This window comes from Tinamus guttatus, unplaced genomic scaffold, assembly GCF_059628265.1.
Source record: "Tinamus guttatus ecotype Peru unplaced genomic scaffold, ASM5962826v1 Tinamus_guttatus_pri_ptg000203l, whole genome shotgun sequence".
NCBI lineage: Eukaryota > Metazoa > Chordata > Aves > Tinamiformes > Tinamidae > Tinamus > Tinamus guttatus.
Window position 1 is genome coordinate 1047832 of NW_028288737.1, and position 27205 is coordinate 1075036.

At 38.6% G+C, this 27205-nt stretch overlaps 1 protein-coding gene across 1 annotated transcript in view; it reads left to right on the forward strand.

The window, feature by feature from the left end:
* The window catches only part of PIEZO2 (piezo type mechanosensitive ion channel component 2), a 280266-nt gene that overhangs the window by 245844 nt on the left and 7217 nt on the right, over positions 1-27205 (forward strand). Inside the window, exons 37-50 of the mRNA XM_088524117.1 lie at positions 813-979; positions 5423-5598; positions 13823-14215; positions 15469-15727; positions 16095-16277; positions 16431-16683; positions 17387-17519; positions 17980-18127; positions 18242-18456; positions 20731-20889; positions 22254-22401; positions 24735-24923; positions 25409-25501; positions 26374-26546. Of these exons, the coding sequence (XP_088380243.1) occupies positions 813-979; positions 5423-5598; positions 13823-14215; positions 15469-15727; positions 16095-16277; positions 16431-16683; positions 17387-17519; positions 17980-18127; positions 18242-18456; positions 20731-20889; positions 22254-22401; positions 24735-24923; positions 25409-25501; positions 26374-26546 (2689 nt within the window). The remainder of the gene's footprint in view (positions 1-812; positions 980-5422; positions 5599-13822; positions 14216-15468; positions 15728-16094; positions 16278-16430; positions 16684-17386; positions 17520-17979; positions 18128-18241; positions 18457-20730; positions 20890-22253; positions 22402-24734; positions 24924-25408; positions 25502-26373; positions 26547-27205) is intronic.

Below are 27205 nucleotides of genomic sequence, written 5' to 3' on the forward strand. Positions count from 1 at the left end.
AAGGTACCTTTTGGGAGGAAACATGCAGGAGATAATGCTAAGATTATCTGCTGAGCCACTGAGCTGAGAAATTAGGTAGCGTTTCTGCACTGAGCAAAATACAACTATGGTTGTTGGTATAAACTCGTCGGAAAGTGCGCTGTTTTGGTAAATGCTGAAAGGGAGAGTTTTGTAAATGATTTATATGATTGCTGCTAGTTGATCTGAGGTGGCTGATGACAGAGTGCAGCCTATTTAAAGACAACTGTTCATAAAGCTGAGGTTTTGTAAATGGCAAATACAAGAGGTATGTTTAGGTGTCTGGAAAGCCATGTGGCAAGTCAAAGGCCTATTTAGGCAACTTAGATCTTCAAGCTCAACTAAGTGAGGTTCAAGAACAAGCAGCAAACTCCATGTGCAGCGAAGACCGCACAAGGGACAAGACAAGTAGAGGCCAGCTCTGAACGCGCTGGGCAGCTGCTGAGAGCCTTGTGGCTGTTGAGGAGCTCTTAGAAGGTGGCCAAATCTTTGCGTTTCATTTTGCAGACTTAGGCACACAATATCTCTCTGAAATGAAGACTGACTGACGATTGCAGGATCAGGGAGCTACAGAGTGGAAAAGGGATTCCAGATGATAAGTGTAGACATACAGGCAGGAAAATGGTACAGACAGCCAAAAGGCCTCCAGCCATCTCCAGATATTCCTTACCACGACAGGGGCTCGCAGCATGGTTTATTATTAGACAATAAGGGAAAAAAGAGACTAACTCCAAGTAGAAATACAATGAGAGACATTTACATCCATTAACTCTCTTGCTTTTCCTCTCCCCTAGATAACATCATCAAGAGGATATTTAATATTTTGAAGTTCACTTGGGTCCTTTTCCTGGCAACGCTAGACAGTTTTACAGCTTGGCTTAATTCCATCTCAAGAGAACACATTGATATCTCTACTGTGCTAAGGATCGAGCGTTGTATGCTGACCAGGGAAATTAAGAAGGTAACGCCTTTGGTCTTCTGCTAATGCCATTTCCAGAGCAGCAAAAAATGAAAAGATTGTCTTTTGAGATCGAGGCACTATGCTAAGGAAAAAGAAATATTAAAATATCACTTATATACCCATTTTAAAAGTAATTCTGGGCTCTTGTGCTGCTTGCTACTTTCTAAATAATTAAATATTAAATTACTTGATTAATTACTTGGAGCTAAAACAGATGATGGGAAAAATAATTCTTTGAGCAGTTGATAATAAGGATTTAACTGAAAGACTCCTGCAAGAAATTGCAGTTTTGATTCAAATAGAGGAGAAAGTATGGCATTTTAAGTACCTCAGAAATTACCCCTGTCCGAATATTTCAGCCTTCTTGAAGAGCAATTCGCTATGAAAATGGCTGAAGAGGTACAGGCAGAATCTACTTCTACTCACACTGGAACTGTGTGGTCCCCCCAAACCAGGCATATATTAATAGAATCCCATAGATCAAAATAATGTTGACAGTGTAAGTAGAAGTGTGTTTGGATCCTAAAAAGCATTGCATGTAGGTGATACCTTCAAGTTGGTATTTTTACTTTATATTTTTACCTTATTCAGGTATTTTTACATGCTACTTGATACCCAGATATTTTTGGAAACTTGGCACAGAATCCTCTTTTTTTTCTTCTTTTTTTTCCCTTTTTGTTAAATTTGTTAAAATTGGCAGACTCTTTCAGAGATAAATAGGTTGAAAAGGTAAATAGTTCACTAGTAACCTTTACCTTATGAAGTGCTATACTGTCAGTAAGTAACCTGAGCCCAAGAGATTTTTTAAATAGTTTTTTAGTCTCCTTTAGAAAAGAATCTGACCCTATATGGCCATGAGACACCGAGCCATGAAGATGGAGGCACTTCAATATTAATGTTTTGTTACTTTAGTTTATTACCAGCCCCTGAGTGTCTGAGAGAAGTAGATGCGTAAAGAAAAAAAAAAAGAGAGAGAACAAAAGAAACATGGCATACGCAGAGTAAATCCTTGTTTGGAATACCTCCCAGCTTGTGGCAAGGAATAGAATAGGGTACCCGAAACTGGAGATTATAGCTGGATCATCATGGCCAATACTACCAAGGAATCTGTACATGGAATTTATCTATCTAATTCCCTTTTTAATCCATTTTTAATGTTGGCTTACAGAAGATTTTGTGGCAATGAATTCTATAGTATAATTCCATATTATGTGGAATAGTACTTCCTCTTGTTTCTTTTAAATCTCCTTCCCAATCATTTTTGGTTCTCCTGTAGACCAGATTTGTAGATTTCTTTGCCTTCACTATTCTGATTATGTAATTCTGCATGGAGTTGTCTCCGTCTTTCTCTTCCAAGTTAAAAAGTACTCTGTTTAGCCTCTCTATACACAGAATCCATTCCTGCTTCTGATCAGCTTTATTGTCCTTCTTCACATCATTTCCAGATTTAAGAAGGTCTTATTGAGACTGGGTGGCCAGGACTGCACACTATTTTCAAGGTGTGAGTGAAGCACAGTTTTGTAGAGGTGTATGATGTGTTCTCTTCTGCTTTCTTAGTAAGACCTAACCGTTAAGGTTCTTTTTGATTTTTAGTGATTATTGATTGAGGTTTCAAGATGGCATCTTTCTGCTTCCAAGACCTTTCAAAATAAAAAGAGCTAATGTAAAGCCTGCCATTACGTATATCCAGATTAGATTATTTTCCTGTTGCATTTCTTTGCACACAGAATTCATCTGTCAGCACAGAATTTCATCTGTGATTTTTTTTATCAAGTAATTTAGTTTTCTGAAGTTCCTTAATAACATTTTGACCAACCTTAGATTTGCCTATCATCGCAGATAATTTTTTTTTCAACTGCAAACTTTATCATCTTGCTATTTTGCTCCTTATTCAGATTATTTATGAATTTGCTGGACAGTAAAACTCCTTGAGGGAACCAGCTGATCAACTTCCTCCTAGCTACAGGGCTTGTTTGTGCCATTTGTTTCCTGTCTTTTAATGAAGGATAAATATAAGAGATATAGTCCCTTTTTTTCCATGGCAGGTTAATTTCTTAAAAGGGTCATTAATTTCTCAGGATCACTCCTGAAGCGATGTTTAAGGATTAGTGTCACCTTCTTTTCCTCTGGCACCCGGGCTATTTCACATGTCAGGTCCTGCCGAGCGCTTTTGTGAACATTGTCCAGCCGTTGTTCAGTACATTTTTTTTCTCTAAATCATTTTCTATCAACACTACTATTTGAAAGAATTCCTCAAGCCTGTCTTTTAATCCACTTGTTCCATGAGATTTATGAGAATCTCAGGAAGATTCCAGTCAGATTCATGAGATGCCATTGGGAATTTCAGTGACCCTCTCTGTACTGAATATGAATGCAAAAAAATTCAGTCATGTTTTCTCCTGCTATCTTACCTCCTTGAAGAGTTACTCCTTTTTATGCCTTGATCACCGACTGATACCTTGGCTTTCTGGCAAGTGATTTTTATGATATACTTGAAAATGTTCATGTCACCAGCTTTTTTGAATATTGCAAGGTATTTGTCAACATCTCTCTCTCTTTTTTTTCATCGAATTAGCACTAGTTTTAAATTTCACTTTAGAACATTTTTTTCTTGTTTCTATTTATTTTTTCCTCTTGACTTCCACTTGTTTGTATTTCTACTTTTAGACCTGTGTCACCTCTTTCCCAAGCTTTTTCCGTTCCATCATTTCTGTAGAATTTGTACTGTGATACTAGATCATCTCAGCAATGCTTTTTATCTCAAATCTCAGCAGTGTCTGCTGTTTCAACATCCTTGCTTAGAATCATGTGATACTCACTCGCTACTCCTTAGTTTTTAGAGTTTTAACATTTATGTATAAGCCAGACTAACTGCCTATTTAATAGTACTTAGTTATTTGGGACCTTATTTTGTGTTCTTCTCTACTTCTTTTCTGAGTGTTACTGAGTTTTTCCCCTCCTTTCTGTGCAAGATTTTTTGTTTATTCAATTTTATTTATCAGTAGCCTAATACTGTTTTGATTACAGTAGAGCCTATCCTTCCTTGTTTAGGCTTTTATGGGCTGCTTCAATCCTAAATCTTATGGTACAGGGGACCCTTCCAAGAATGTCCCCAGGTCATTAGCTTTAGGAATAGCAACTTAAATTTTGCTTCCAGGACATTTCCTTCCTCTTCTATAAAATATTGGCACCAGTGAGCACTGGAATCACCAATTCCTCTACAGCCTTTCCTAGTCTCTGTAACAGCCCTGTTCTTCTAATTGCTGCTCAGGAAAGGAGGCTCTCCCTGCAGTTACTGTGATGATATAAGTTTTTTCTTTTCATCCAGAGGGGAGTCAGGGACAAGTAATCTGATATATGAAGTTCTTTTTTGTCTCTCTTCCACCTGCAGAAGAATATGAAATTGAGTCCTTCTCCTTCAGCTGTGGGGCACTTTATTGTCACAGTTGTTCTCCTTTATCCCAGGCCTGCAACTGAATGCAGCGGGTCCTTTAGTTTCAGAGGCATAAGGGCACAAACATTTAAAACTTCACTGTAGAAGCAGCACATTTTGTGTACAAGCAAACCTTATTAAAAGGCCAGGGGTCAGACTGTGCTCTTACAAAGTTTTTTTAGTTGGAAAAAAAAAACTTTACCTAAGGCCTCATTAAAAGACAGCAAAGTAATTGTAAAAATAGCAATCTTATCTCAGTGCATCTTCTGAACATAGTGCAACTACTGGTGGAATGAGTTGGATGTGTTTCTGCATTACAACAGGCTATAAAATTCCCAGTTATGTTCTTATTACAAGTCTTCAACATCCTGATGACAATATCATAGCTAGGAACACTTCATTCCATGCCCAGACCTGGGTTGACAGTTAATAAGACCATCCTTCATGATCTTGCTTGATCAGAGAACAAGTAAATTACAAAGCTCTGCAAGGTATTTTTCACAGTTTCACAATGTACTTATACTTCATGAATGAATTCTTATTTCAGGGGCACTAATCAAATCTAAATCATTTTTTGCTGGGCCTGTGTTTTTTTTTTTTTTTCTGTTTAAATACCTGCTACTGGCCACTAATAGGGAATACAATTGTTAGATTCAGTGATGCTATCTCAAAAAGCTCTGTGTACAGGTTGAGACATGGTCCCATCCCATCTCTTATCTCATTTTCACACTTTAATGCTTTGCACTGCACCAGCACAGGTTTGTGGACCCTGCATGACCTGAAGTCACTTGCTTGCTTCAGTTTTGCTCTGATACCCAACCTTGTATGTTATGGCAGTAAATCAGAATCTGTCTTGCTCTCTAGAAAGGCACTTGAAGATTATCATGTGCTGCAAAGCTGGTTGCACAGACCCCTCCAAGCTTATCCGTGCCTTGCCAAATGACTGAAGAAATCAGTTCCTCATATCATGCACACCTACCACAAGTACATGCTTCTTTTCTCCTTCGCAGGGTAATGTACCAACTCGGGAGAGCATCCATATGTACTACCAGAACCATATGATGAAACTCTCTAAAGAATCAGGACTGGATTCAGTTGATAAAAATGCTGGTCAAACTTCTGGTTTGCAAGCATCTGAAAGAATGGATAGTTTAGATTCAGCAGCTTCTCGTGACAGTATCTCCAGGTATGTATTTAATTTTATTTTGTGAAAGATAGAGGAATTAAGTAGGAGATGTAATTTTAGAAAATGTCTAAGTGCTTGTTAACTTTCTAACCAGTGCTGAACATTCCTTTGATTTATCCATGGCATTTCCGTAGAGAAAGCTCTCCCATATGTCACTATTCTTCTATAGCAGTACACCAATTGTACAATAAGCAGATGAATGAATTAACTCCTTTTCCAACATGTGACTACACCACTGCTATCTGTTTCCCTTAGAATTAGGAGTCAATCACAGGACTTCTGATCTTATCAAAAATAATGTAAAACAAGAGCCCAGCTGAGGATGCTTATGGGCTATTGTGTTATGAATTAAGGCATGGAGTCTGGAGATGCCATAATTCATCATTAATATTTTGTCTTAGAAAAATAAGATTTTGTCTTTTGCACACACACAAAAATAAAAAGATTTTGTATTGATAGAGATTCTGGATTTGAAAGAACAAGATCCCCCTCCCACACAGGACAGGGGGCATCTGAAGGTCCTACTGCTGATTTCCTCACTACTAAGATTATAGTCCAGCAGACCTACATAGGATGGATCAATTATCCATATTTGTTTGGGACAACCATCTTCCTCGTTGTCTTCTGAAGATAGATACTGCCAAGTCCCTTGCCAAAACAATTGCATGCGCCTGCCATTCCATACGTTCAGAGGCACACACATTCACTTCCTTCCCTTGCAGAGGAACCTGGTTCCCACCATGTCCCCGGTGCTCTTGTCCCTTAATAGACTGCAGAAATGGTGTGACAGCATCATAAAGGGGAAGAGGGAGGGCTGTGAAAATAAAGCTATTTCATAATTCTTTGCTTTCTGATCTTTGTGCTTTTCTCTGAAGTGTGGCAGTATCGTATTATCCTTGATACTCCCTGCAAATTCAATAGCTGATGTGTACAGTAAATCATGCTTAGCTTTTTCTAATGACATATGGATAGAGCTTCGCAGACTGAAAATAATGAGGGCTTATCTTGCTTCCTGATATATTGGAAAGCAGGTGTAAGAGTACTATGCTTCAACAAAATATTCAAAAGTTGCTCTCCAGGGTGTATGCTGACCTTTGAGAGACACGCTCCAGTAAAAACACCCAAATCCTAGCAAATATTTCTTGGTGGCTAGCTACCCAGCTAGGCAGCACCTTTGTATTTTGATTCAAATTTTTATTAGAGTGAGATTATATGAGAAAAAGGTGAAGCCTAAGTCTTTTGCAAGCCTACTTGGAGTCAAACAGGCATATCTGGACGGCAGAATTTAGCTCCATGCAGTTCAATCTTATTTGAAGTATGTGTACTAATGACAACCTGTCTTCATTAAATAGTTTTTTATTACCATATTTACCAATAATAGAAGTTAACATTTATTATATAAGTGTAATCTGGAGCTGTATGTAGAAATAAATGGAAAACAACTCCAAATTGAATTATTAAAAGACAATTCTTCTAATATTTGTATGTAAACTCTATGAAATGCTATCTAGTGTGAAAATGGTATCCAAATGTTTTTTTTTATAGAATATCAACCTATTTTTCATGATATTTTGAGTGTATTTACAAATTTAAAATCTCTTTTCAAACTTGGTGATTCTGTGGAGCTGCTTTGCAAAGAGAAAGAGTTATATCTTCTGTAACGTTTCAAATGTATTACTGTCATCTCTGAAGATGTCACAGGACCTAATAACAAAGGAATAGCAAAAGTAGTATTACAACTGATTTCTCTAATTGAAAATTCTCTTTCTGGTAATGAATAATTAAATAGTCTTGTACTGACATTATTTGCAAATTGTGCACATCTGCTACTATAATAATAACCTGTAATTAGAGGAAGTAAAAACCAGCCTGCTGATTGAATGATAATGCCATCTGCTTATTAGGGCACCCTTGCATGTCTCTTCCGGAGAGTAGAAAAGGGCTTATGAGCCATTTCAGAAATGTGTAGTGTTTTAAACTTCATATCAGTTTATTGAATGATTTTTCTGAATTGCCCAAACAATGTCAGAAGGCATTTTACATTTCAAAATAATGACTTCTAATAAATATAAAAGCAATTCATTAAATCTAAAGCATCCCTATGGAACTAGCCTTGTAGTAGAAAACTTTCAGGAAAACCAGTGCACTGGTTGTCCTTCTTTGGTTGCCCCACATAAAATCCTGTAGTGGATACTAGGTCCCATGACTAAGATGGACACATTTGGAGATAATCAGAGCTAAAAAAGCCTAGAATTTTTCCATTATGATACCATAGTTCTCAGTATTCAGGACAGAATTACTGAAAGTATCTCATCGGTGCTCTGAGCTATAAGTTTTGCAGAGTACTGTCTCTCACATGAGACTTTGCTCTCACTTAATCATCTTTTTTGTATAGTTACTACAGCTGTAATGAGGTATTCCTAATGCATTTTTTGGTCTCCTTTTGTATAAATATTTGTATTCTAAAGACAAAATGTAAAGTGCATGCAGGACAAGAAGAGATGATACTGATGCCATTCCTTAACAAACCCTTTTATGAGTACCACCAAAAGAGATGTAGAGGTAGCATAATAGAGAGCTTGCTCCTGCTAGTTTCCAAATAAGTAATGGATTGCTTGTCAGCTTAAATAGCCTGTAATTTAGGTTAACATGATTAGGAGCTGATTAAAACTAACTGACTACCTTTTTGTGGCCTGGCTTAAGTTGTGAAATATCAGGTGACCGTAGTCAGTCTTCAAGTTAGAAGAGATTGCACATCTTATATCTTCACAAATAATAACTTCTCAGTTCCCAACTCTAGCTGTGTATAGGCTTTTACAGCGCTGAAGGGTGGAAGTCCCAAACTTTCTTGTAAAAACAAGTATACATGAGGGCTCAGGATTTCAGCTGTTGTGCACTAAAGCAGCCCTAAATGGTGGCTCATTTCTTGAATACCAAAATGAAGATCGAATCCTCCATGGTACGCTCTTCCTAGTGCTTCTATATCATCAGAAATTCTTGGATTTTAGCCTTGCATCAATAGATCAGGACCCCTGGGATATACACCCCTTCAAAAGAAGGAAAGCAAATAAAGTCCTTTAAATATTCAAGAAAAAATTCTGTGCATCTGGTTGAATGTAAATGGGCTGTTCCCTTTTTTGTTGTGGTCCAGAGGCACCTCCTTTCACAGGAAGTTTACACTAGTTTACTTCTCACTTTCTCTGCGTTGTTGCCAGCTGTTTGATTCCAGATTTGTTTGAAAATAGGATCATAATGTAGTCATAAAGTTAACGCCAGTCAGTAACAAGCACATCAGCAGAAAAAAGTAGAAAAAAAAATAGAAGGCACCTCTTAACTGATTAACTCTCTGGGAAGGGTGGTTCATTTCGCAGAAAGGAAGTCATAAAGAAACTTCCTACACACTCAGGATAAAAAACGTCTCTGCTATATATATCCCTATTTGAAATGGAAATGGATTTCCAATCTACTCTATATGAAATGTTTGAGCTTAGGGCTTTTAATGAACATTCAATTTAAAATATTTATTCCTTCAACAGTTTCAAGATGCTAATGCTTTTCAAATTTTCTAAGGAGCCGAATTGAAAAGTTCATTGAGAAGATACATTTGGGTTAAATTTATGTGATTGTCGATGACTGAGTGAACATCAGCTTTGCTAAATATGAATATCTCTACTTTATTGGTGTTTCCATTTCCTCCATGCTCTGCAACATCTCCCTGAAGAAGTGCACTCAGAATACACACACTTGTGCTACAGGTGTCATCTCATACAAATATCCAAACATTCAAGGATCTAGAGCAGCTGCTCTGTAAATATTTCTTCTGATGGTTCATCTTTCGTTTAAAAGCATTACATAATCCAAGTTATTGCAGGCACTAAATCTGGGCCAATGTTTTTATCTACTGGTATTAATAGATATTATTCCCTTGATTTTTCTGGTTCCCAGGTCAGAACTTCCTTGTTTTAGAGGGCAGCTGGAATGTTTTTTTTCCACTGAAAATATACAAATGAACACATTTCGCTTTGATTTCAGTAGCTGTTCTGCTTACGGCCCTTGGGAAGTTCCTACATTTAAAATGCTTCAAAACCTTACTAGAAGTTGTTACTTTTTGAAAGAAACAAACTTAGCCTTTGAATTACAAAATAAGATGCAGATAATATTGCAGCCCACAGTCACAAAGACAATCTATAAAAATATTATTTATTGTCCACCTGCCATCTCCCTATATTTCAGCACCAAAACCTCACGGATGGTATGACAGCCTGACTATGCTCCATAGGTATATGTGCAAGGGGAAAACTCCTCCTTCAGGAGCCTGCTGCACTCAACAACATGGTGCTCCCACTGACTTCCATGCTGTCAAATCAGCCTTCAGGGAGCATCTCCTGTTCCTCCACGAAGCAGCATTCCCTGCTTCATTAAAACCCTTTGCCACGTGGACAGCCCTCCAGGTTCTGCCCAGAGGATGGCCATGTGCCTTTGTTCCCACACGGGGAATCATAAAGAAGTTTGTAAAATACCTTGGCCTAATGAATTGACAAGACAGGAATGCTCTTGCCATAATATAAAGTACTGTTCGTAAGAGAAATATTTCACAATACCTTTGGTGTCCTGGGGATGTTTTTCTTCTGCTCAATGACCCAAAAAAGATCATTCATGAAAGGATGCCTAGGAATAATTATTACTTCGCTCCATGTATGTTGCTGTTCTCCTCCCTGTTTTCCTTAAGGCAACAAATGCAAAATTGTTGCTTTATCCCAGCACATTTTTCTGTTAATTTCAAATTAGCAAGACTAAAGTCAAACAGAAAATGGCATTGCACTTCCCTTCTGACTTCTTTCCCAATTCACTGTGTCCTTGGACACATATAATTCTTGGCTAGATGGCAAATACCCAGGTGTTGCTACTCAAGTATTGCATAGATAAATGCAGGGAGGGAAACAGAGACTAAATCCTGTGCGTCGGGGTCCTTTCTTTTCTCATTACATCTGAGAGACTCAAACGTGTTGAAACACCAGGTCTCTCAACTCACAACGGGCATCTGTGTTTTTCAAAGATTTTTACAGGGGAGTACCTACCATATGTCATTAACGTATTTGCTTCTTTCTTGTTACTTTTGTTTAAATATGTACTTTCTTTCTCATAACTCATCCAATTCTTCTCCTTCTCTCCAGTAACATAGGAATGCTCAATATATGGTGTGTGTCTCTGGTTGTCGTGTTGTCTTTGATAAGTGAAAGGAGATAAGGGTTTACTAGGTCTGTCTTTTAAGTTATCCATGCTACAGATCTTGAAATAGGAAGAAAAATATTTTTAAGAGGTGACTGAAATAAATGAAACCTTCTGGAAAGAATCATCAGGGCATACTACTAAATATCAAAATAAAAGCCATCTCATTCAGAGCAGGTTATATTTGGCATGCAACTGCTGGCTGAGTAATATATCCGATTTGGCTCTTTGGTTCGGAAAGAGGATTAGCCAATGTCTGACAGCTATTTTTCTATTTGTGGAATATAAGTTTATTCAGGTTTAAGAGCTCTTTTAGGAAATTGGCCTGTACCCGTAAAAAAGGGTTCAACCCAACATATCATTAATAAAATAGAATTTGGATAGAGGAGGTCACTTTCCAAAACATTTTTGTATAATTCAGAATTTCCAGGGAAAAAATGAAGAAAATAAAACCTCCTCGCCCATATCACTTGGTGCCCTCCAGAAAACATATAAAACCTTGTGTTGGTTGATATCTTTTGGATCAGTAAATACATCACTGTTAACCTTGTATTGCCCCTGTGTGATTACGACCACCCATGTCTTGAAATGTGCTTACACAGTAACTCAAAACAAATCCTTATCTTCTCTCTGAACCTTTTGTCCTTTGTGTCAGTGTTTTGCTGCATGGCGAGCACATTCATTTACTGAACCGTGTGTATAGTAATATCGTTTGTATTTAACACTGTCTTTATAACTGTTTGCGCTGCTAGCTGCTACACTGAAGCACCATGCTGTTCTCAGGCAGTCAACCCTTGATGATTTAGATGACCTGACTCTGTTCCTAAAACAAGTGAGCGCGCCCGACCTAGGCTTCGTAAAATGCACAGCATGGATATGTCCTCCTCATCAGCTGACAGTGGCAGTATAGTGTCAAGGTGCTTAACTCATGCATGCTTTGTTCACTCATTTACCCTGACCATTATATACTTTTTGCAGTATATATAAATTTGCATTGCAGAGATTTGTTGTAACAGAGTGGTTTGCATGATTAACGGAAGCTTCACTCCCTCTTTGTCATGGCCAGATTCTGAGATTCAAAGTCAAGGTTATAAACCAGGATTCACTTACTGTTTCACTTCTTTTTGTGTGACTTTTTAAAATCTTGTATTCATATATTTTTAAAAGTTTTTCATTACATTAATCTGGCTGTCCAAAAACAGTCTCCTAATTTTGTATTTATTCAGATAGAAAAGGGTCTGATTTTCAGAGTTACTAAGCTGAGGCTTGTTCATACTGAAAGTGGAGGTTGGTAATGCAGTTTCTCAGCAAATCAGCTATCCTAAATAGGTCCTAAAAGGAGTCTAATTTTAGGAATTATGATAGACAAATATTCCCTTGCTCTTTCAGGTTTTTGGTTTCCTCCACATAGAAAAAGATTGTTAAATATGTTTTGATTTTTCCTAGCATAGTTTAACAATCAGTAAGGTAATGAAATTAGGAAAGAAAAATTTGATATGAAAATATGGCAAATATTAATATACAGTGTCAGAAAGAGAACCATTCAGAGACATTTATCTACTTTTAGCAAGTCAAAACCATGAAGTTATACAACAACAGGAAATGAGAACAACTAATGTTATAAATGCAAAATTTATGGCATATTGGTACAGTTTTTAGAGTCTTAACAGCATGTCACAAATTTTTGGTGCTAACCATTAGCTTTGAAAGGATGAGATTTTATATCCTGAGTAGTTTAACCAGAATGATTGCTACTAGGAATCATCAAAACACACACTCTAGTTCTAATTCTTACAAACTCTATTAAAAGTCTACTAGAAATAAAGCTATCCAACCTAACCACAGTTAAGTTTGAAGAGTGTACAAGGAAAAGAGATGGAACTTTATTTTAAACTTTGGCAGAGATAGTACTTCCAGCTACTACTTCTCTTAAAGGTTATTCTTGAGGTGAAACTCTGGCCCCATTCACTTCAGTAGAGCTATTTGAAATCTATTTTCTTTCTGTTGAGATGCAAGAACATGCAGCTTGACAAAAGCCATGTTGAGGCCGGTTGTGTCACTTTTGGAGAGGGGTTGGAATGGAGAATAAAAGAGAAAGGGTGACATTTTTGGTGAGAGATGAGAAAATACTTGTGAGGGAAGAAAAGGATTAAATCAAGGCCCAGAAATATTTAAAACCAATGGTGTCCAGATTTCCACCTGGAGTCACTGAGTTGCATGAATTTTACATCAGCTGAGGCTGCTGCAGAAATAGAGCAGAAGGGAGAGTGATTATGGACTTGAAAAGCCAAGTGTAAGCAAGGTGAGCAAGCAGAGAACTGAATGAAATGAGTAAGAACAGTTGAAAAAGAAAAGAGATTTATATGTAAGAAAAACAGGCAGATAGATAAAAAAAAAATGAAGACCATAATGAAGAACATAAGCAATCTGAAGGTAAGCAAGATGCTCTTTTACTAGAAAATGTCTTTAATCTGGATTGAATTCTCCTCAATTGCAATTTACTTGTTCTTTAATTGACTTAGAAGCAGACTTGATGTGTGTGTTCAGCTGTTTTTCCAGTGTATGTAGTACCTCTTTGAAACCATAGGATCCTATTTAAAGCATCACGTTCAGAGAAATGCATGGATCCCTGTAGTTCACCATGGAGCATGATTTAAATGAATGTAATAGCAACTTCCAAATCTAGTCACAAAGTTGTTTCAACTGCTTTCAGAAAGTTAGGGCACTTTCACTTGTTGGTGACATTAATTTGTCCTTTGCTGATGTGAAAAGATAGTAGATCACTGTGAGGTTCACAGAGAAGTCACTTGGGGCAGAGGGACCCAGATGGTCCATCTGTGTAAAAGGAGATCCTGGTGATACATTTTCTGCTAAATGATGTGAACTATAAGGGCAGGGGTTGCAGTAGGTTTGTTCAGCTTGTTCACAAAGGTACAGTTAATGAATTTTGCTCAGCAATGAGCCTCAACTCTCTCTTCAATCCCGTCCCTGACAGTGAACCTACACAGGTCACCATGCTCTACTCTCGTCAGGGGACAACAGAAACTATTGAGGAGGTAGAAGTGGAGCACGATGAGGAAGGAGCACATTCTGCATCAAGGCAGGAGGAAGAAGAGGTAGAAGATTACAGCCTGGATTCAGAAGGAGCTGCGTATACTCCTGATACTGATGTGCCATTGTACTCCACTGTGGATAGCAATGCAGAAGCCCCACCTTCCTATAGCAAAGCTGTCAGCTTTGAACACCTTTCCTTTGGCTCCCAAGATGACTCAGCTGGTAAGAGTCTCATGATGGTGAGCCCAGATGACAGTCGGACGGACAAACTTAATGATACGATACTCCCTCCACTGACGCATGAGCTAACGGCCAGTGAGCTGCTTCTGAACAAGTAAGGAGCTTGACAAGGAAAAAGTTTTGGTCCCAATATGTGAAGTTTTGCCATGATTTTTCTCTTTTTCTCTCAAAACTAGTCTGTGGTTTCTGATAAAGAGCTTGTGCTAAGTTTGGATTAAGGAAGAAGCTCATTTCCTGTTTAATTGCTCTAATTATAGATTTCCAAAATAATTCATATGCATGTGGGAAAGAATCTCCACTTTGTCCCCAGATACTGTAGCTAGTCATGTAGTTAGCAGTGGATTTCTGTGTTAGTAATTGTCATGGGTAAAGGGCTTTTCTAAACATCCCATATAGAGAGGCTTTCTGTTCCCCAGACAGCTGTGATTTCAAGTAAGTTTCCTCCCAGGACTATCTCATAATGTTTCTCCTTTAACTATTTTAGATTACTAAAAGGGAAGCTCTGACCCTTGGCAGAGTTTTTGTTTAAGTCTATAGGAGCTGAGAGCTAGTTAGAGAGACCACCATGCCTATGTACTTTCATAAGAGATAGGATGCTCCACTATTTGCCCCTCAGCCAATATGCTTAGTAAGAAAACTACCATTGAAGGGGGCTTGGTACCACGGCATCCCTTCCTCTGTTTTTAGCCTTACTCCACTGTGGGAGAACACCCATGAATGCAATAACAAAATCTGAAACTGCAGTAATGTCTTTCAGCCTAACTGCAACTAGATAGAGTGGCTGTGTAGACATGGCTTTGTAGATCAGTGACTTTTCTTCTGGATGCCCATCGTCCTTTTGGCTTTTTATCTGCATCTCTTTTTAAACCTTATGAAAAGCAAAGAAGAAATTTGTGAATGTACACAAAAGTTATAACTTCATGCTGCCTTTTCTATTTAGTTAATTTAGGTAGGTGAGAGGAGATTGAACACATCTAATGCTCAAGGCCATTTATTATGTTATAGTGGTATGTCACAATGCTAATGATATCACTACATGTCCTGATGGACCTCTAGAGTATCTTCAATTTCACATTTGTGTTAATATATCAGATATGAATCCAGGCGGGGCCACACCAGAACTGCTCTGGAAATATTAAAAACATTAAAAGAGCGCGTCTAATCATTTTGTTTGAAATTCTTGTTTGTTGGCTTAAAATTAGGCCATTTGATCGTAATATCTAATCCAATTTTATTTTTTATTGGATTCTCCAGCAGAACTATTTCGAAAGGTGAACTAGTGGCTGACTAAAAGTAGCTCTTATGAATTTAATTTTCATTTGACTTATGATACTCTCCTCCTCACAGGATGTTTCATGATGAAGAACTAGAGGAATCAGAGAAATTTTATGTTGGTCAGCCTCGAGTCTTGCTCCTTATTTATGCCCTGTACAATACCCTGGTAGCCCGATCAGAAATGGTGTGCTATTTTGTGATCATCCTTAACCACATGATCTCTGCCTCCATGATAACCTTGGTGCTTCCTATCCTGATATTCCTTTGGGCCATGCTGTCTGTTCCTAGACCAAGCAAACGTTTCTGGATGACGGCCATTGTCTATACTGAGGTATGGTGCTCTTTTTGCAACCCCGTTCACCAAACACAGAGAAGAAAAGTTAATTGCTTTGTATGCCAACATAGCCTGTTTGAACAATAGGACTGATGCCTTTGTGATTATATTGATAAAAATATTTGTCAAAGTCCTCAGCCACTTATTTGATGAATCTTGTTTGTGCTTTTCTTCACCGTAATGAGCAATAGTACTGTGGGAACATGAACTGTTGTTCCTCTGTAGCATGTACATACATGCTTATTGCTCATGTTTAAAACTGACAGTGCTTTAAAACTGACATATTTCTCCCTTCTTAGTGGCATGAAGCTATCATATCTGCCATGCTTAGAAAAGATCGCAAGTGTGTTGTATTTCTGGACAGGTGGCCATTGTTATCAAGTACTTCTTCCAGTTTGGCTTCTTTCCATGGAATAAATACGTGGATTACACAAAAGACAAACCTTACCATCCACCCAATATTATTGGCATTGAGAAGAAAGAGGGTTATGTGCACTATGATCTCGTTCAGCTCCTTGCTTTATTCTTTCACAGATCCATTTTAAAGGTAACCTGAGCTCACGTGACTTTTTGTTTTATGTTTATGTTTTTATAGTCATTCATGTGCTGTCCCAGCACAACAAATTTGTTTCCCCCCTCTAAAAATACTGTGATACAAAAATACAATGTTGATATGCTCCCTCCTCTTTTTTTCCACTAGTGCCATGGATTATGGGATGAAGATGAGAAAGGGGAGAACTCCAGTAGTAAAGAGGATACTGATGATGAGCTGTCTCTGGCAGGAGGCAGGAGAGATTCTTCTGGCTCTCTGAAATCTGTCAATCTTGCAGCATCAGTGGAGTCCATCCACGTCCACTTCCCTGAGCAGCAGACTGCTATCAGAAGGAAGAGCTCCAGCAGTGGGTCACAGCTTTCACATAGGTCCAGCTTCTCTTCACACAGATCTAAAAGAGGTAAATGCTGTGGTAATGCTGGGATTTGAAGAATGTACACTGATGTCCCATAGGGTAAATCTGCTGAGACTGTATCTGTTGCTATGGGGAAACAAGACTACTGAATGCTGCTGAAGAAATAGGATATAAATCAAAATGTCTTTGAGGTTGAACATACCCCAAAACTTGTTAAAAGTCAAATTCAGAGCCACTTTCTGATTCCTGTGTCTTTACAATGACATTATCCAAAAGCTGGGAAAGGAACTTTTAGTGTAGCCTAGATCTGGTACAGCATAGTCTTTAGCTGGAAGAAATTCAAAGAATATATATTTTTCATAGGTACATGGTACCTGAAATGAAAAAAAAAAAAAAAAAAAAAAAAAAGATTAGAGATGCTGGATACCTTCCTCATCTTCTAAAAAGGAAGAACTTGCCTGAATATTTATTTTACCAATCCATATGAGAGAGATTAACCAAATATTTGACTTTATCATTAGTCCTCTTGCTATATAGTTATGGATCAAGTTTTGATCTTTGAAACCTTTATTGGATGCTGTCAAGATTTTATCATATCAGAAAAAAAGCGTAAGGATTAACTTCAAAGTTTCTTTCAAATTGTGAAGTCTTCTGCATGAAGTCTCCAGATTAATTACTTTCTAGTCTTTGCATCTAAACTTTGATTTTGAAAGAGCTTCTTTCCTTCTCTTCTTTCATTTTTTTTCAGGAAGCACCAGTACACGAAACAGCAGTCAGAAAGGAAGCAGTGTGTTAAGCATCAGGCAGAAATCTAGGAAGGAGCTTATTATGGAAAAGTTTCGAGAACAAATGATCAAAGCCAAGGCCTTTACTGTCAAAAAGTGAGCAATGTGAGGAGTTGTGGGTTTGGGAGGAGGTTCCAAATAGCTGATCGAAACATCAAATAGCTTTTTAAAGACTGTAATTTACTATTTCTGTTAATTCAAGGGAATGAACGGATCTGTATACTCGATGGGTATGAATTCACTCTTAACTTCCACCAGCTGAACTTCACACCATCAGCAGGGGTTGAAATAGCACTGAAGGGTACTCAACTGCCTGATAAAAAGCTAAATATCTTGTGTGAACTGAAGTATTATAGTTGACTATGTATATTTGGACTGAACAAATGCTAGCATAGTGCTAGAGAAGCAATCAGTAAAAGGGACTGGTGTCTGCAAAGCTCCATGGAGACTGTCATAGCATATCTTTACATAAATTAATGCTATCAAACTTAGTTATTCTTATCTTCAGTGCAAGTTACAGTATTGTTAAATTGCATTGTGGTCTATGTTGTTTTAGAGCTCTCCAAGTGTATGTGCCCATCAGACAGTTTTTCTACAATCTTATTCATCCAGACTACAGTGCTGTGACTGATGTGTATGTGCTGATGTTCCTCGCCGATACAGTGGACTTCATCATCATTGTGTTTGGATTTTGGGCTTTTGGGGTAGGTCATATAAAGCATCTTCACAAATTCTCGGTTGGGACCTTTGCTGGAGTTGCAAGGTTATGTGCGGAGTGTCCTTCTACCTCAGTCACCCTGTTGTATTTTCCTTTCCAGAAACACTCTGCAGCAGCAGATATCACCTCTTCATTATCAGAGGACCAGGTCCCAGAGGCATTTTTGGTGATGGTGCTCATTCAGTTTGGTACCATGGTGGTAGACCGAGCACTGTACCTCAAAAAGACTGTCATGGGAAAGGTCATCTTCCAGGTCATCCTTGTTTTTGGAATACATTTCTGGATGTTCTTTATCTTGCCTGGAGTGACAGAAAGGTATAGACCTTTACAGCCAGACAGTACATGTTGAAAAGTGATGTACTACCAAGTTATTTGAACTTAAGTAGGAAATGGCTATAACTTTGGTCATAAGCTTTGGAATCATAAATACATTTCCCTTTGGTCTCACTTTTAAACAGAATTTCAGAGTAACTTTCTACAACAGAAATGGTGGCCAACATAGAGGAGTTTGAGGAGGGGAGAACTAAATTATATTGGCATATACTGAAATATTCTCAACTTAAGCCAAAAAGAAAGTAGTTGAGAGAAAATGTGCCTGTGAGTGAGTGTCTACAGCACTCAGCTGAAGCAAGCTTAGCCTGTATTCAGTTCCCTAATCCCAAGACTGCATCTTTTAAGAGAACATTTCTGGATACATACTGAAGTAACCCAGGGAGCCCCCATTTTCCTTTCTCTTCTAGCAGAATGTGCCTCTTGCCTTTAAGCCTTCCTAACTCATCAGAAATCTTGCCGTTTTAAAAGTGGCTGTAGAAAAAATCCAGAGTTAACTTATAACTTGGCACTCTTCTGGAATGTGTGAACTATGGGGTTCTAGTTCCTCAGGCTGAGAAAGGTCTAAAACCCATGTTCTTTATGAACAGCAAAACTTCTCTTCCGCTGCCATTGCCACACCACCTTGGAGCTGGCATGGATACTGTGACATCCACAAAGAAGTCCTGCATTACATGTATTATCAAATTCATCCCCCAAACTCATGTTTCTCATTGCATGGTTCATTGCATGGTTCATCATTCTGTATTGCAGCAGTGCTTAGGCTGACTCTGCTCCGACTTAGAACTTTAAATTGCTTAGAAGCATTTACCTCACTTTATTGATCATATAGAGATTTTGCATAGAGATTTCATTTGAGACCTCTGTATTCATTTCAAGTCAGATTGATTCTTAGAAGCACCTGCAAGAATAGTTCTAGTTTCTAACCGGAAATATTGGACCATCTCAGACTAACAAGCCGTTTTTGTCAAGAGGTATTTCCTGCAATTCCAGCATGCTATCACACTGCAGTTCCACTTAGAAATGTCAAGTGTTCTCCAAAATGATCAGAGGGCTGGAGTACAGGACATACGAGGAGAGGTTGAGGGAACAGCCTGGAGAAAGAAAAGTGAAGAGGGGAGTTTATTGCTGTCTTCAGTAACCTAATAAAAAGAAACTGAGAAGGAGCTGAGCTCTTCCCAGGGATGAATAACAGCACATTAAGAGGCCACAGGTTAGAACCCTGGAAATTTCAGCTGGATATGGTGTCAATTTTTTGCCATGATGTCATATACTGGAGCAGATTGCCCAGAGAGGTTGTTGGAGATCTTTAGAGATATGTTTAGAGATATTCAAAATGCAGTTGGAAAAGTTCACGAACAAATTGGTCTAATTTGACCTAAGCAAGCTAGGCCTGTTTAGCCTGGAGAAGAGAAGATTGAGAGGTGATCTGATCAACATGCACAAATACCTGAGGGGAAAGTGTAAAGAGGATGGGGCCAAACTCTTCTCAGCGGTGGTCAGTGACAGGACAAGGGGTAATGGGTACAAATTGAAACACAGGAAGTTCCATCTCCATGTGAGGAAGAATTTCCTTACTGTGGGGGTGACAGCCCTGGAAGAGGCTGCCCAGAGAGGATATGGAGTCTCCTTCTCTGGAGATCTTCAAAATCCACTTGGATGCCACGCAGTGCCACGTGCTTTAGGTGTCCCTGCTGGAGCAGCAGGGTTGGACTAGATGATCTCTAGAGGTCCCTTGTAACCTTAACCATTCTGTGATTCTGTGATCTGATTCAAGTGGGTGGGATTAGAAAAGGTGATCTTCAGAGGTTACTCCAACTTGCATTCTGGTAGGCATCTTTAACGGTGGAGATGCCTAACTGAACACTGCTGGTCACTGATAGCTGACCAGGGCTAGACCAAAGGCCAGCCACCTGAGAAGACGAGCAGCATCTGCTCAGGAAGGCTGAGCATGGGGGCTGAGAGCAGCGGCCTGTGTGGTCCAGCAAAGTGCCTCTAGCACCAGCGGGACACAGCACTGCTCCAGAGCCCTCATGCTCTTTGCAGAGCCTATTCCCAGTCTCCCCTATGATCCTGAGCTGACAGCAGGCACTATTCAGGCACTTCCTTATCCAGCTTCTTACAGTTTATTGTATTACCTCTGTAGCGGGGTTGAAAAACAAAGATTTTTCATAAATTCTTAGGAACAGAAAGCAGGAGATGCAGGCATGTGCAGATACAAAGGCCATCATTTTCTTTTATCTGTCTTTTCCGTTACAGGAAATTTAGCCAGAATACAGTTGCCCAGCTCTGGTATTTTGTGAAATGTGTTTATTTTGGCTTATCAGCATATCAGATACGCTGTGGATATCCGACTCGTGTTCTTGGCAACTTCCTCACAAAAAGCTATAACTATGTGAACCTTTTCTTATTTCAAGGGTAAGTCTAGACTTCCTTTCCCCTTCCATTCTTTTCTGAAATACAGTTCTGTTATCACTGAGATGTGCAGGTTATTCAACACCTCTCATCACAGGAAATGAATCAGTAAGATTGTGCACACTGCACTCCCCTGTATACACCATCTATGCCCAGTAGTCCATAAAAAATCAATTTCAGGAATACATATTTTAGAAAAATCCACTTCCCAACCTGAATTCAGAAGCCTAACCTAACACTCTACCATTCAGGCACCAATGGAAGAGAGATTTTTTTAACACTTCTAATAAATCACCTCTGTGACAATCATTAGAGGCTATATGTTGTGCTAGAAAATAACAAATGTTATTCCCTCCACAGTCCTTAAAAGTAGTTAGGCATCTAATCCCCAAAAGGTCACTGAAGCAGGTCTAATGTACTACCTCAGTGGGTGGAAAGGAAAATAAAGTGAAAGACAGCGCACGTGAGAATTAAAAGCTATACATCAAACAGTGCTTCCTCTGTGTATCTTTCTAAAAATCTGCATGTTTGAAGCCCCTCAGGAGTCAGGGGTTTTAGTGCAAATAAAGGCAAAGTTTTGCCTCAGAGTGGAAGACAGTGTCAGGAAGGCATAGCCACCTACCATTTATGTTGTTACCATGATGTTTTCTTTGAGCCATTTAAAAGCATAATCTTTTATTTCACAGAATAAGTAGAATATATTTTGCTCTAATAATGTCAGTCTTTTCCCAGTGCTGCATTCCAGGAGGAAAAGTTATAGAAGAGCGCTTTGTTTTCACATGAAGTAGTCTTTGTGGCCTGGCCAAGCGGAGAGGTGTGGGAATAGTAAAGGGAATGGTGCACTTTGGAAAGCTGCTATATGCTTATTGCCTTCCTCCTATCCCACCTTCTTCTTCTGTTTAATTCAGAGTCATAAAGTCCAATTCTCTATGCAGCTGAGCACTGCAAATAGGCAATGCACTTCATGGTTTAAAGAGGTATAAGATAAATTCCCACCATCCTGGGAAAAAAAAAAAAACTGTAAAAAAGTTGTAAAAAGCTGTGTTGCTCTACTCCCCTCCCAGATCCAAGGAATTTGAGTAGACAAGGAAATCCATCCCATTCCATCAGTGCATGACAGATTATTCATGCATAATCACAGGGCATAATCACAGGGGGCTGTGAGAAGAATGTGAGCTGTTGCAAAAGCTACCACGCTTACAACATCAGTACTAGCTGAGCCATCTCAGGAGATGGTTGCATTCAAGTTTGCAAAATTTCCCATTAAAATGTCTTTTCACAATGGTTTAGTTCTCCCCCTTGTGATATGCTTATTGTGCTCATTTAATTTCATTTCTGAATAATTTTCTCCTCTGGTCTCCCTTCAGATTCCGCCTGGTTCCATTTTTGACTGAGCTGAGAGCAGTAATGGACTGGGTTTGGACTGATACCACTCTCAGTCTTTCCAGCTGGATCTGTGTGGAAGATATCTATGCTCACATTTTCATCCTGAAATGTTGGCGAGAGTCAGAAAAAGTAAGGATCACTATAGAAGTGATCCAGGCCTCCTGTCCCTTGTGCAAAAATGAAGAAAAATAATCAAGAGTCCCTAGATCACTGGGAAATCCACCATAAAGACAGTTTTCTAGAAGATACACCTGGTGTTCATGTTCAGAAATATTCAGACCATTGGGTATTTTATGTTAGTTGGCAGCCACTACAAATGAAATTTCTCTTTCGTGACCAATTTTTCCACTATCACATGAATTCCACAAACACATTAATTGCATACCTGAATTTCAAGGATGGGGTTGAAAGGTCTGATATTCACCCAGACTCAGTTCATACAAAACTAAATGAGTAACCTGCAGAAGAGTGAAACTGTAGCTCAGAAGAAGGGTCAAGATAAGGAAGGGCTTGTGCCTCTGCCGTAGGTCTCAAGGATTCTTCTCTAGTGTAACTGGAGAATGAGCTCAGCTGGTTTTGTTAGCTTGGGAGAATCCACACACATATAAATGTGAAGACCAGATAAATTCACCATTTGTTTGCCTGAACTTCAGTCTCTTTAAATCATTTAAGCTTCAATTCAAATTAAACTTGCAAATTCTGGATTCCTTTTAACCTCTATAAAGATTGCAACCATATGCTTCTTTATTTTGCCAATTTTGAAAAAGAAATTAAGCATTCTTTTGAGAGTGACCCAGCCAGTCAGAAATTGTACATCTGCAACGAAATGGCTGCATTTTTAAGTGTTACTGACGTATTTCTACTTTTATTATAATCCTGTCTGTTAATGGCACTTACTTTCCAAGTATGTCAGTTAGATTAACTGAGAGTTGAAATACACACAAATCTTGTATATAGCCCCCTTTTTTTTGTATGACCTATATTTCAGCCCTAAGTGGAGTGTCATCAGAGGCTTCAAGAGTCAGAGAGTGAATAATCCAGTTCTACTTTGACTCACTGTTTTACTGCATTTTCTTTAACCTAAAAGAGAGTTGCCCTGGCTTATGTGATCTCAAGTGGGAAGATTTCCAAATGTAAGCTGGCATATGTGTGTTAATGCCATGCAGCAAAATAACTACCAGTAACTTAATGAGTGTTGTTTAAGGTACTTTCAGTTCTCTCTGTATTTGTCTCACATTAAGTGATATTCCTAAGTACTTTAGCTGTTAGTCTCTCCAAGCTTTTCTGCAGCAGCATTAAAGGTGACTGAACTATTTTCTAACAGATAAATAATGTGCCCCTGGTGGTCTTAATACGAGATTTTAATGAAAACAGTATTCTGTAGTGCAAGACAAATGATTTGATACAATGCTTTTGAAAAGTAACTAATTTGTCTTAAATATAGCATTGTATTACAAATTTAATATTCTCCATAGGCTTTATGGATTCAAGTTGTAAAGCAAGAACAATTTCCTGAAAGCCAGATTCCTGGCACATGTATGAGGTGCGGTGCAATACAATGCATCTTTATACTGCAAATGTAGTGTGTGAAAGACAGGATCCTAAAACAGTGTGCAGAGTAAAATCCTGTATGAGAATATTCTGAAGTCCATTACAGAGATGGAAAGACATTATGCAGGATGGTGAAGCTATTAGAACATTCAATCAGCCATTAACAGAGGGAGAAAATTATGGACAAGGGAGAACAGATGTGCTGTCTGATCTGCTTTGAAAAGAGAAGGATAAAAGCAAGATCATTCTTGGTCTCAGAACCTAAGCAAGTGAAGGATGTCAAATCAACAGTGTCCAGACTTCAGAAACAAAAACAAAGATTGAAGCATTATTTAAATTCAATTGATGCTGAATGGGCTAAGAAACATAGTGGAACATGAACAACTGTTAGGAATATATGGTGAGGCATGAAATGAGGGTGGATCAGACAATCCTATTACATTGTGCATATCGGTTGCTGGCAAATACCTATTATTTTTCCTGAAACACAGTTTGCAGATTTCAGGCTGTATTGGAGATATTCTGCCTTAATGAGGTTTGAGATACTTTGAGCAAATTGTTGTATCATTGTTGGTATTATTATTTTACTTTTGGTTCCTGTGGCTTCATGTTTATGCTGGTTCAGACAAAAACTTCTATTACCAAACCTGATGTTTTCCTTTATCTGTGGTTGTGAGGAGTCAAAACCATGAAAGTTTACAATGCTTTTTACACCAGACACACACTTGCCATGGATTTGTTTGGTGCCCCATTCTGCAGTTTCCAGTAATTCACTGTCTGTACAGGTTTGGCTAAAAATCTCAGTACAAATTACTCCAGGAGATTAGAATCCATAAGATCATTATTCTTACACCGATCAAAGTGTACCACTGATAGAAGAGATGTTACCATATTGCTGTTTGCTTTTGCAGAGATATCCTCAACCGAGAGGCCAGAAGAAAAAGAAAGTTGTGAAGTATGGAATGGGTGGCATGATTATCGTCTTGCTGATTTGTATTGTCTGGTTCCCACTGCTCTTCATGTCTTTAATCAAATCTGTTGCAGGCGTCACCAACAAGCCTCTAGATGTATCAATCACAATAACTCTAGGAGGTTATCAGGTAACAAAAAAAAAAGAAAAAAAAAGAAAAAAAAATCACTGGTTTTGCACTGTGTTTTTCTTGCACATTTCCTTTTTCTTACCTTGAGTTTTCTGAGTGAAAATTTCCTGGTATACACAGGAGATCAGCATAAACAGATGATCCCTTTTGGGTTTAAAAACATGTTAGTTTGTCACAGATGCAAAATATTACCTTTAATTGTAAGATAAAAATAGAACCCATTGCCAATAGAAGCTGCATAAATTAACCCACATCTGGAACTCTGAGGTAGCTGCCTGCAGGTCCATCTGTGGGATGGATGGATGGATGGATGGATGGATGGATGGATGGATGGATGGAGGTAGTCTGTTGAGATATAAGATCATAACCTTCTATCAAATTGGGCACTATAATTGTCCTAGACTGAAATACACAAAATTCTGTATTTCATTGGTAGCAGCTGATATGAGTTAAATGTGACAAGAGTGTGTTCTTTTGTTTCCTAGCCTATTTTTACAATGAGTGCTCAACAGAGCCAGCTCAAGGATTTGAATCAGACTGGTTTTAATGAATTTCTGAGAAGCTATAGAGATAACACTGTAAGTGACTTGTGGAATATCTCATTATTTAAAAATGTGCGTGTGTTTCTGTGGAGGCTTTTTGTGAGTTTTATTTGCATAGCTGTAAGTGGCCAGACATACTGCTGTCATTGGGAAGATGTGTCTACGAAGACAGTTTGCAAGAGTAACATAGATCATGCTTGTCAGGCCAGGACTGGGTTATAAAGAAAGAAGTTGCCCTTAATCATGACATAATTGCATAAACTCACCTCCATTTGTCCTGTGACATGAATAAAAACCTTCCTTCTAAATGACACAACTTCAGTAGACACATGGCTTTTTTGCTAGATAGCTAAACAGAGGTGCCAGGTGTCTTGTAGCTCCAGAGACTGCCAGCCATTACTGGAAACGTGAGTCATCACACAGAGGCCAGGCACAGTGCATCGTTTGTACAGTGCCTTACATTTTGTGATGATGACTGAAATTATTTGGAGTTTCAGAGAAGCTGTGTGAAATGCCAGAAGTGCCAGTCAAAATTGGCAGGTACTAGAACTAGCAAATCTCACTGGGTTCATAAGAAAGGTTGTTAGAAACTAAAGGAACTGAGATTAAATAGACTCTGCAGGATTTACCTGAGTAATTTTTCAGACTCATTTTGGCCTACTTGGCCACCATACTTACACTTTAAACAAAAGTGTAATTTTTGTTTTGCCTTCTAGGCTTGGTTATACTTTATTTATGCCCCTTCACATGTAAAGCCCCAGTTGGTACCTGAGGGAAACCATCAGTGCAAACCAATGAGCTTGTAATTAACTGAGCAGTTATAATTCCGCCAGAGCAGGAAATGTGTTTGTGTACCTTGTGTGAATGTCACCGCAGTGAAATTCCCTTTCCCTCTTCTGCACCTACAGGCTGCTTTGCAGTTTCTAGAGGGCTATGGAAAGGAAGATATAACTCTAGCAGATCTAGAAGGGAATTCAAACTCTTTGTGGACCATCAGCCCTCCCAGTAGAGAGAAAATGATACAGGGACTGCTGGATTTTTCAGCTGAATTCACTGTAGTTCTGTCATGGAGCATTCAAAGGTAATTAATAAGACTGCTATGAGGCTGCTGGATCATTTGCCAAGCCTTCACTCAACAAAATAGTTGCACACTGCATTTTTTGGTGTTATTTTCCAGCAAAATGGGAAGAAGAGAGGCAGGGAGAAGTGACCTTTGTTACACAGCAATAATAACTTGATGCTTGTAGTTCTCAAGAAATGGAGGAATGGAGTCACTTCCAAGTACATGATTTAATAATGCAGGGTGGAGTTTTCAATGGGCCATGAGTAGGAGGAGAGGAAAGTAAGAAGTTTCAGCCACTTTTACAAGTAGGTGCTCAAATAAACTCTGCTGCAAAGGAAAACTTGTTTGCATTTATGGGCAGAAAAAAAATAATGAGGAAATTGAGAAGTGGCTGGTCCTCTTTGGTCCTCTTACTAAGGGAGACTCAAGATGACAAGAAGCTGTTTGTTAAATACAAATCTATTTGGAGCCACTGTTATGCAAGGAGGCACAGATCCACCTTGTTGAGACTAATGACTCTGGTCATTTACTATGTCTTTCTTTTGGCCTCAGTGTAGAAATAGTGCTTTGCATTGGAGTTTTTTCCAAGAGCTGGTCAGAATATGTGTTAGTTGCATTCAAGGTGGAGCTCACCCAGTCAGCAGGATGTCATGTTCTGACTGTGACCTGGGATCCCT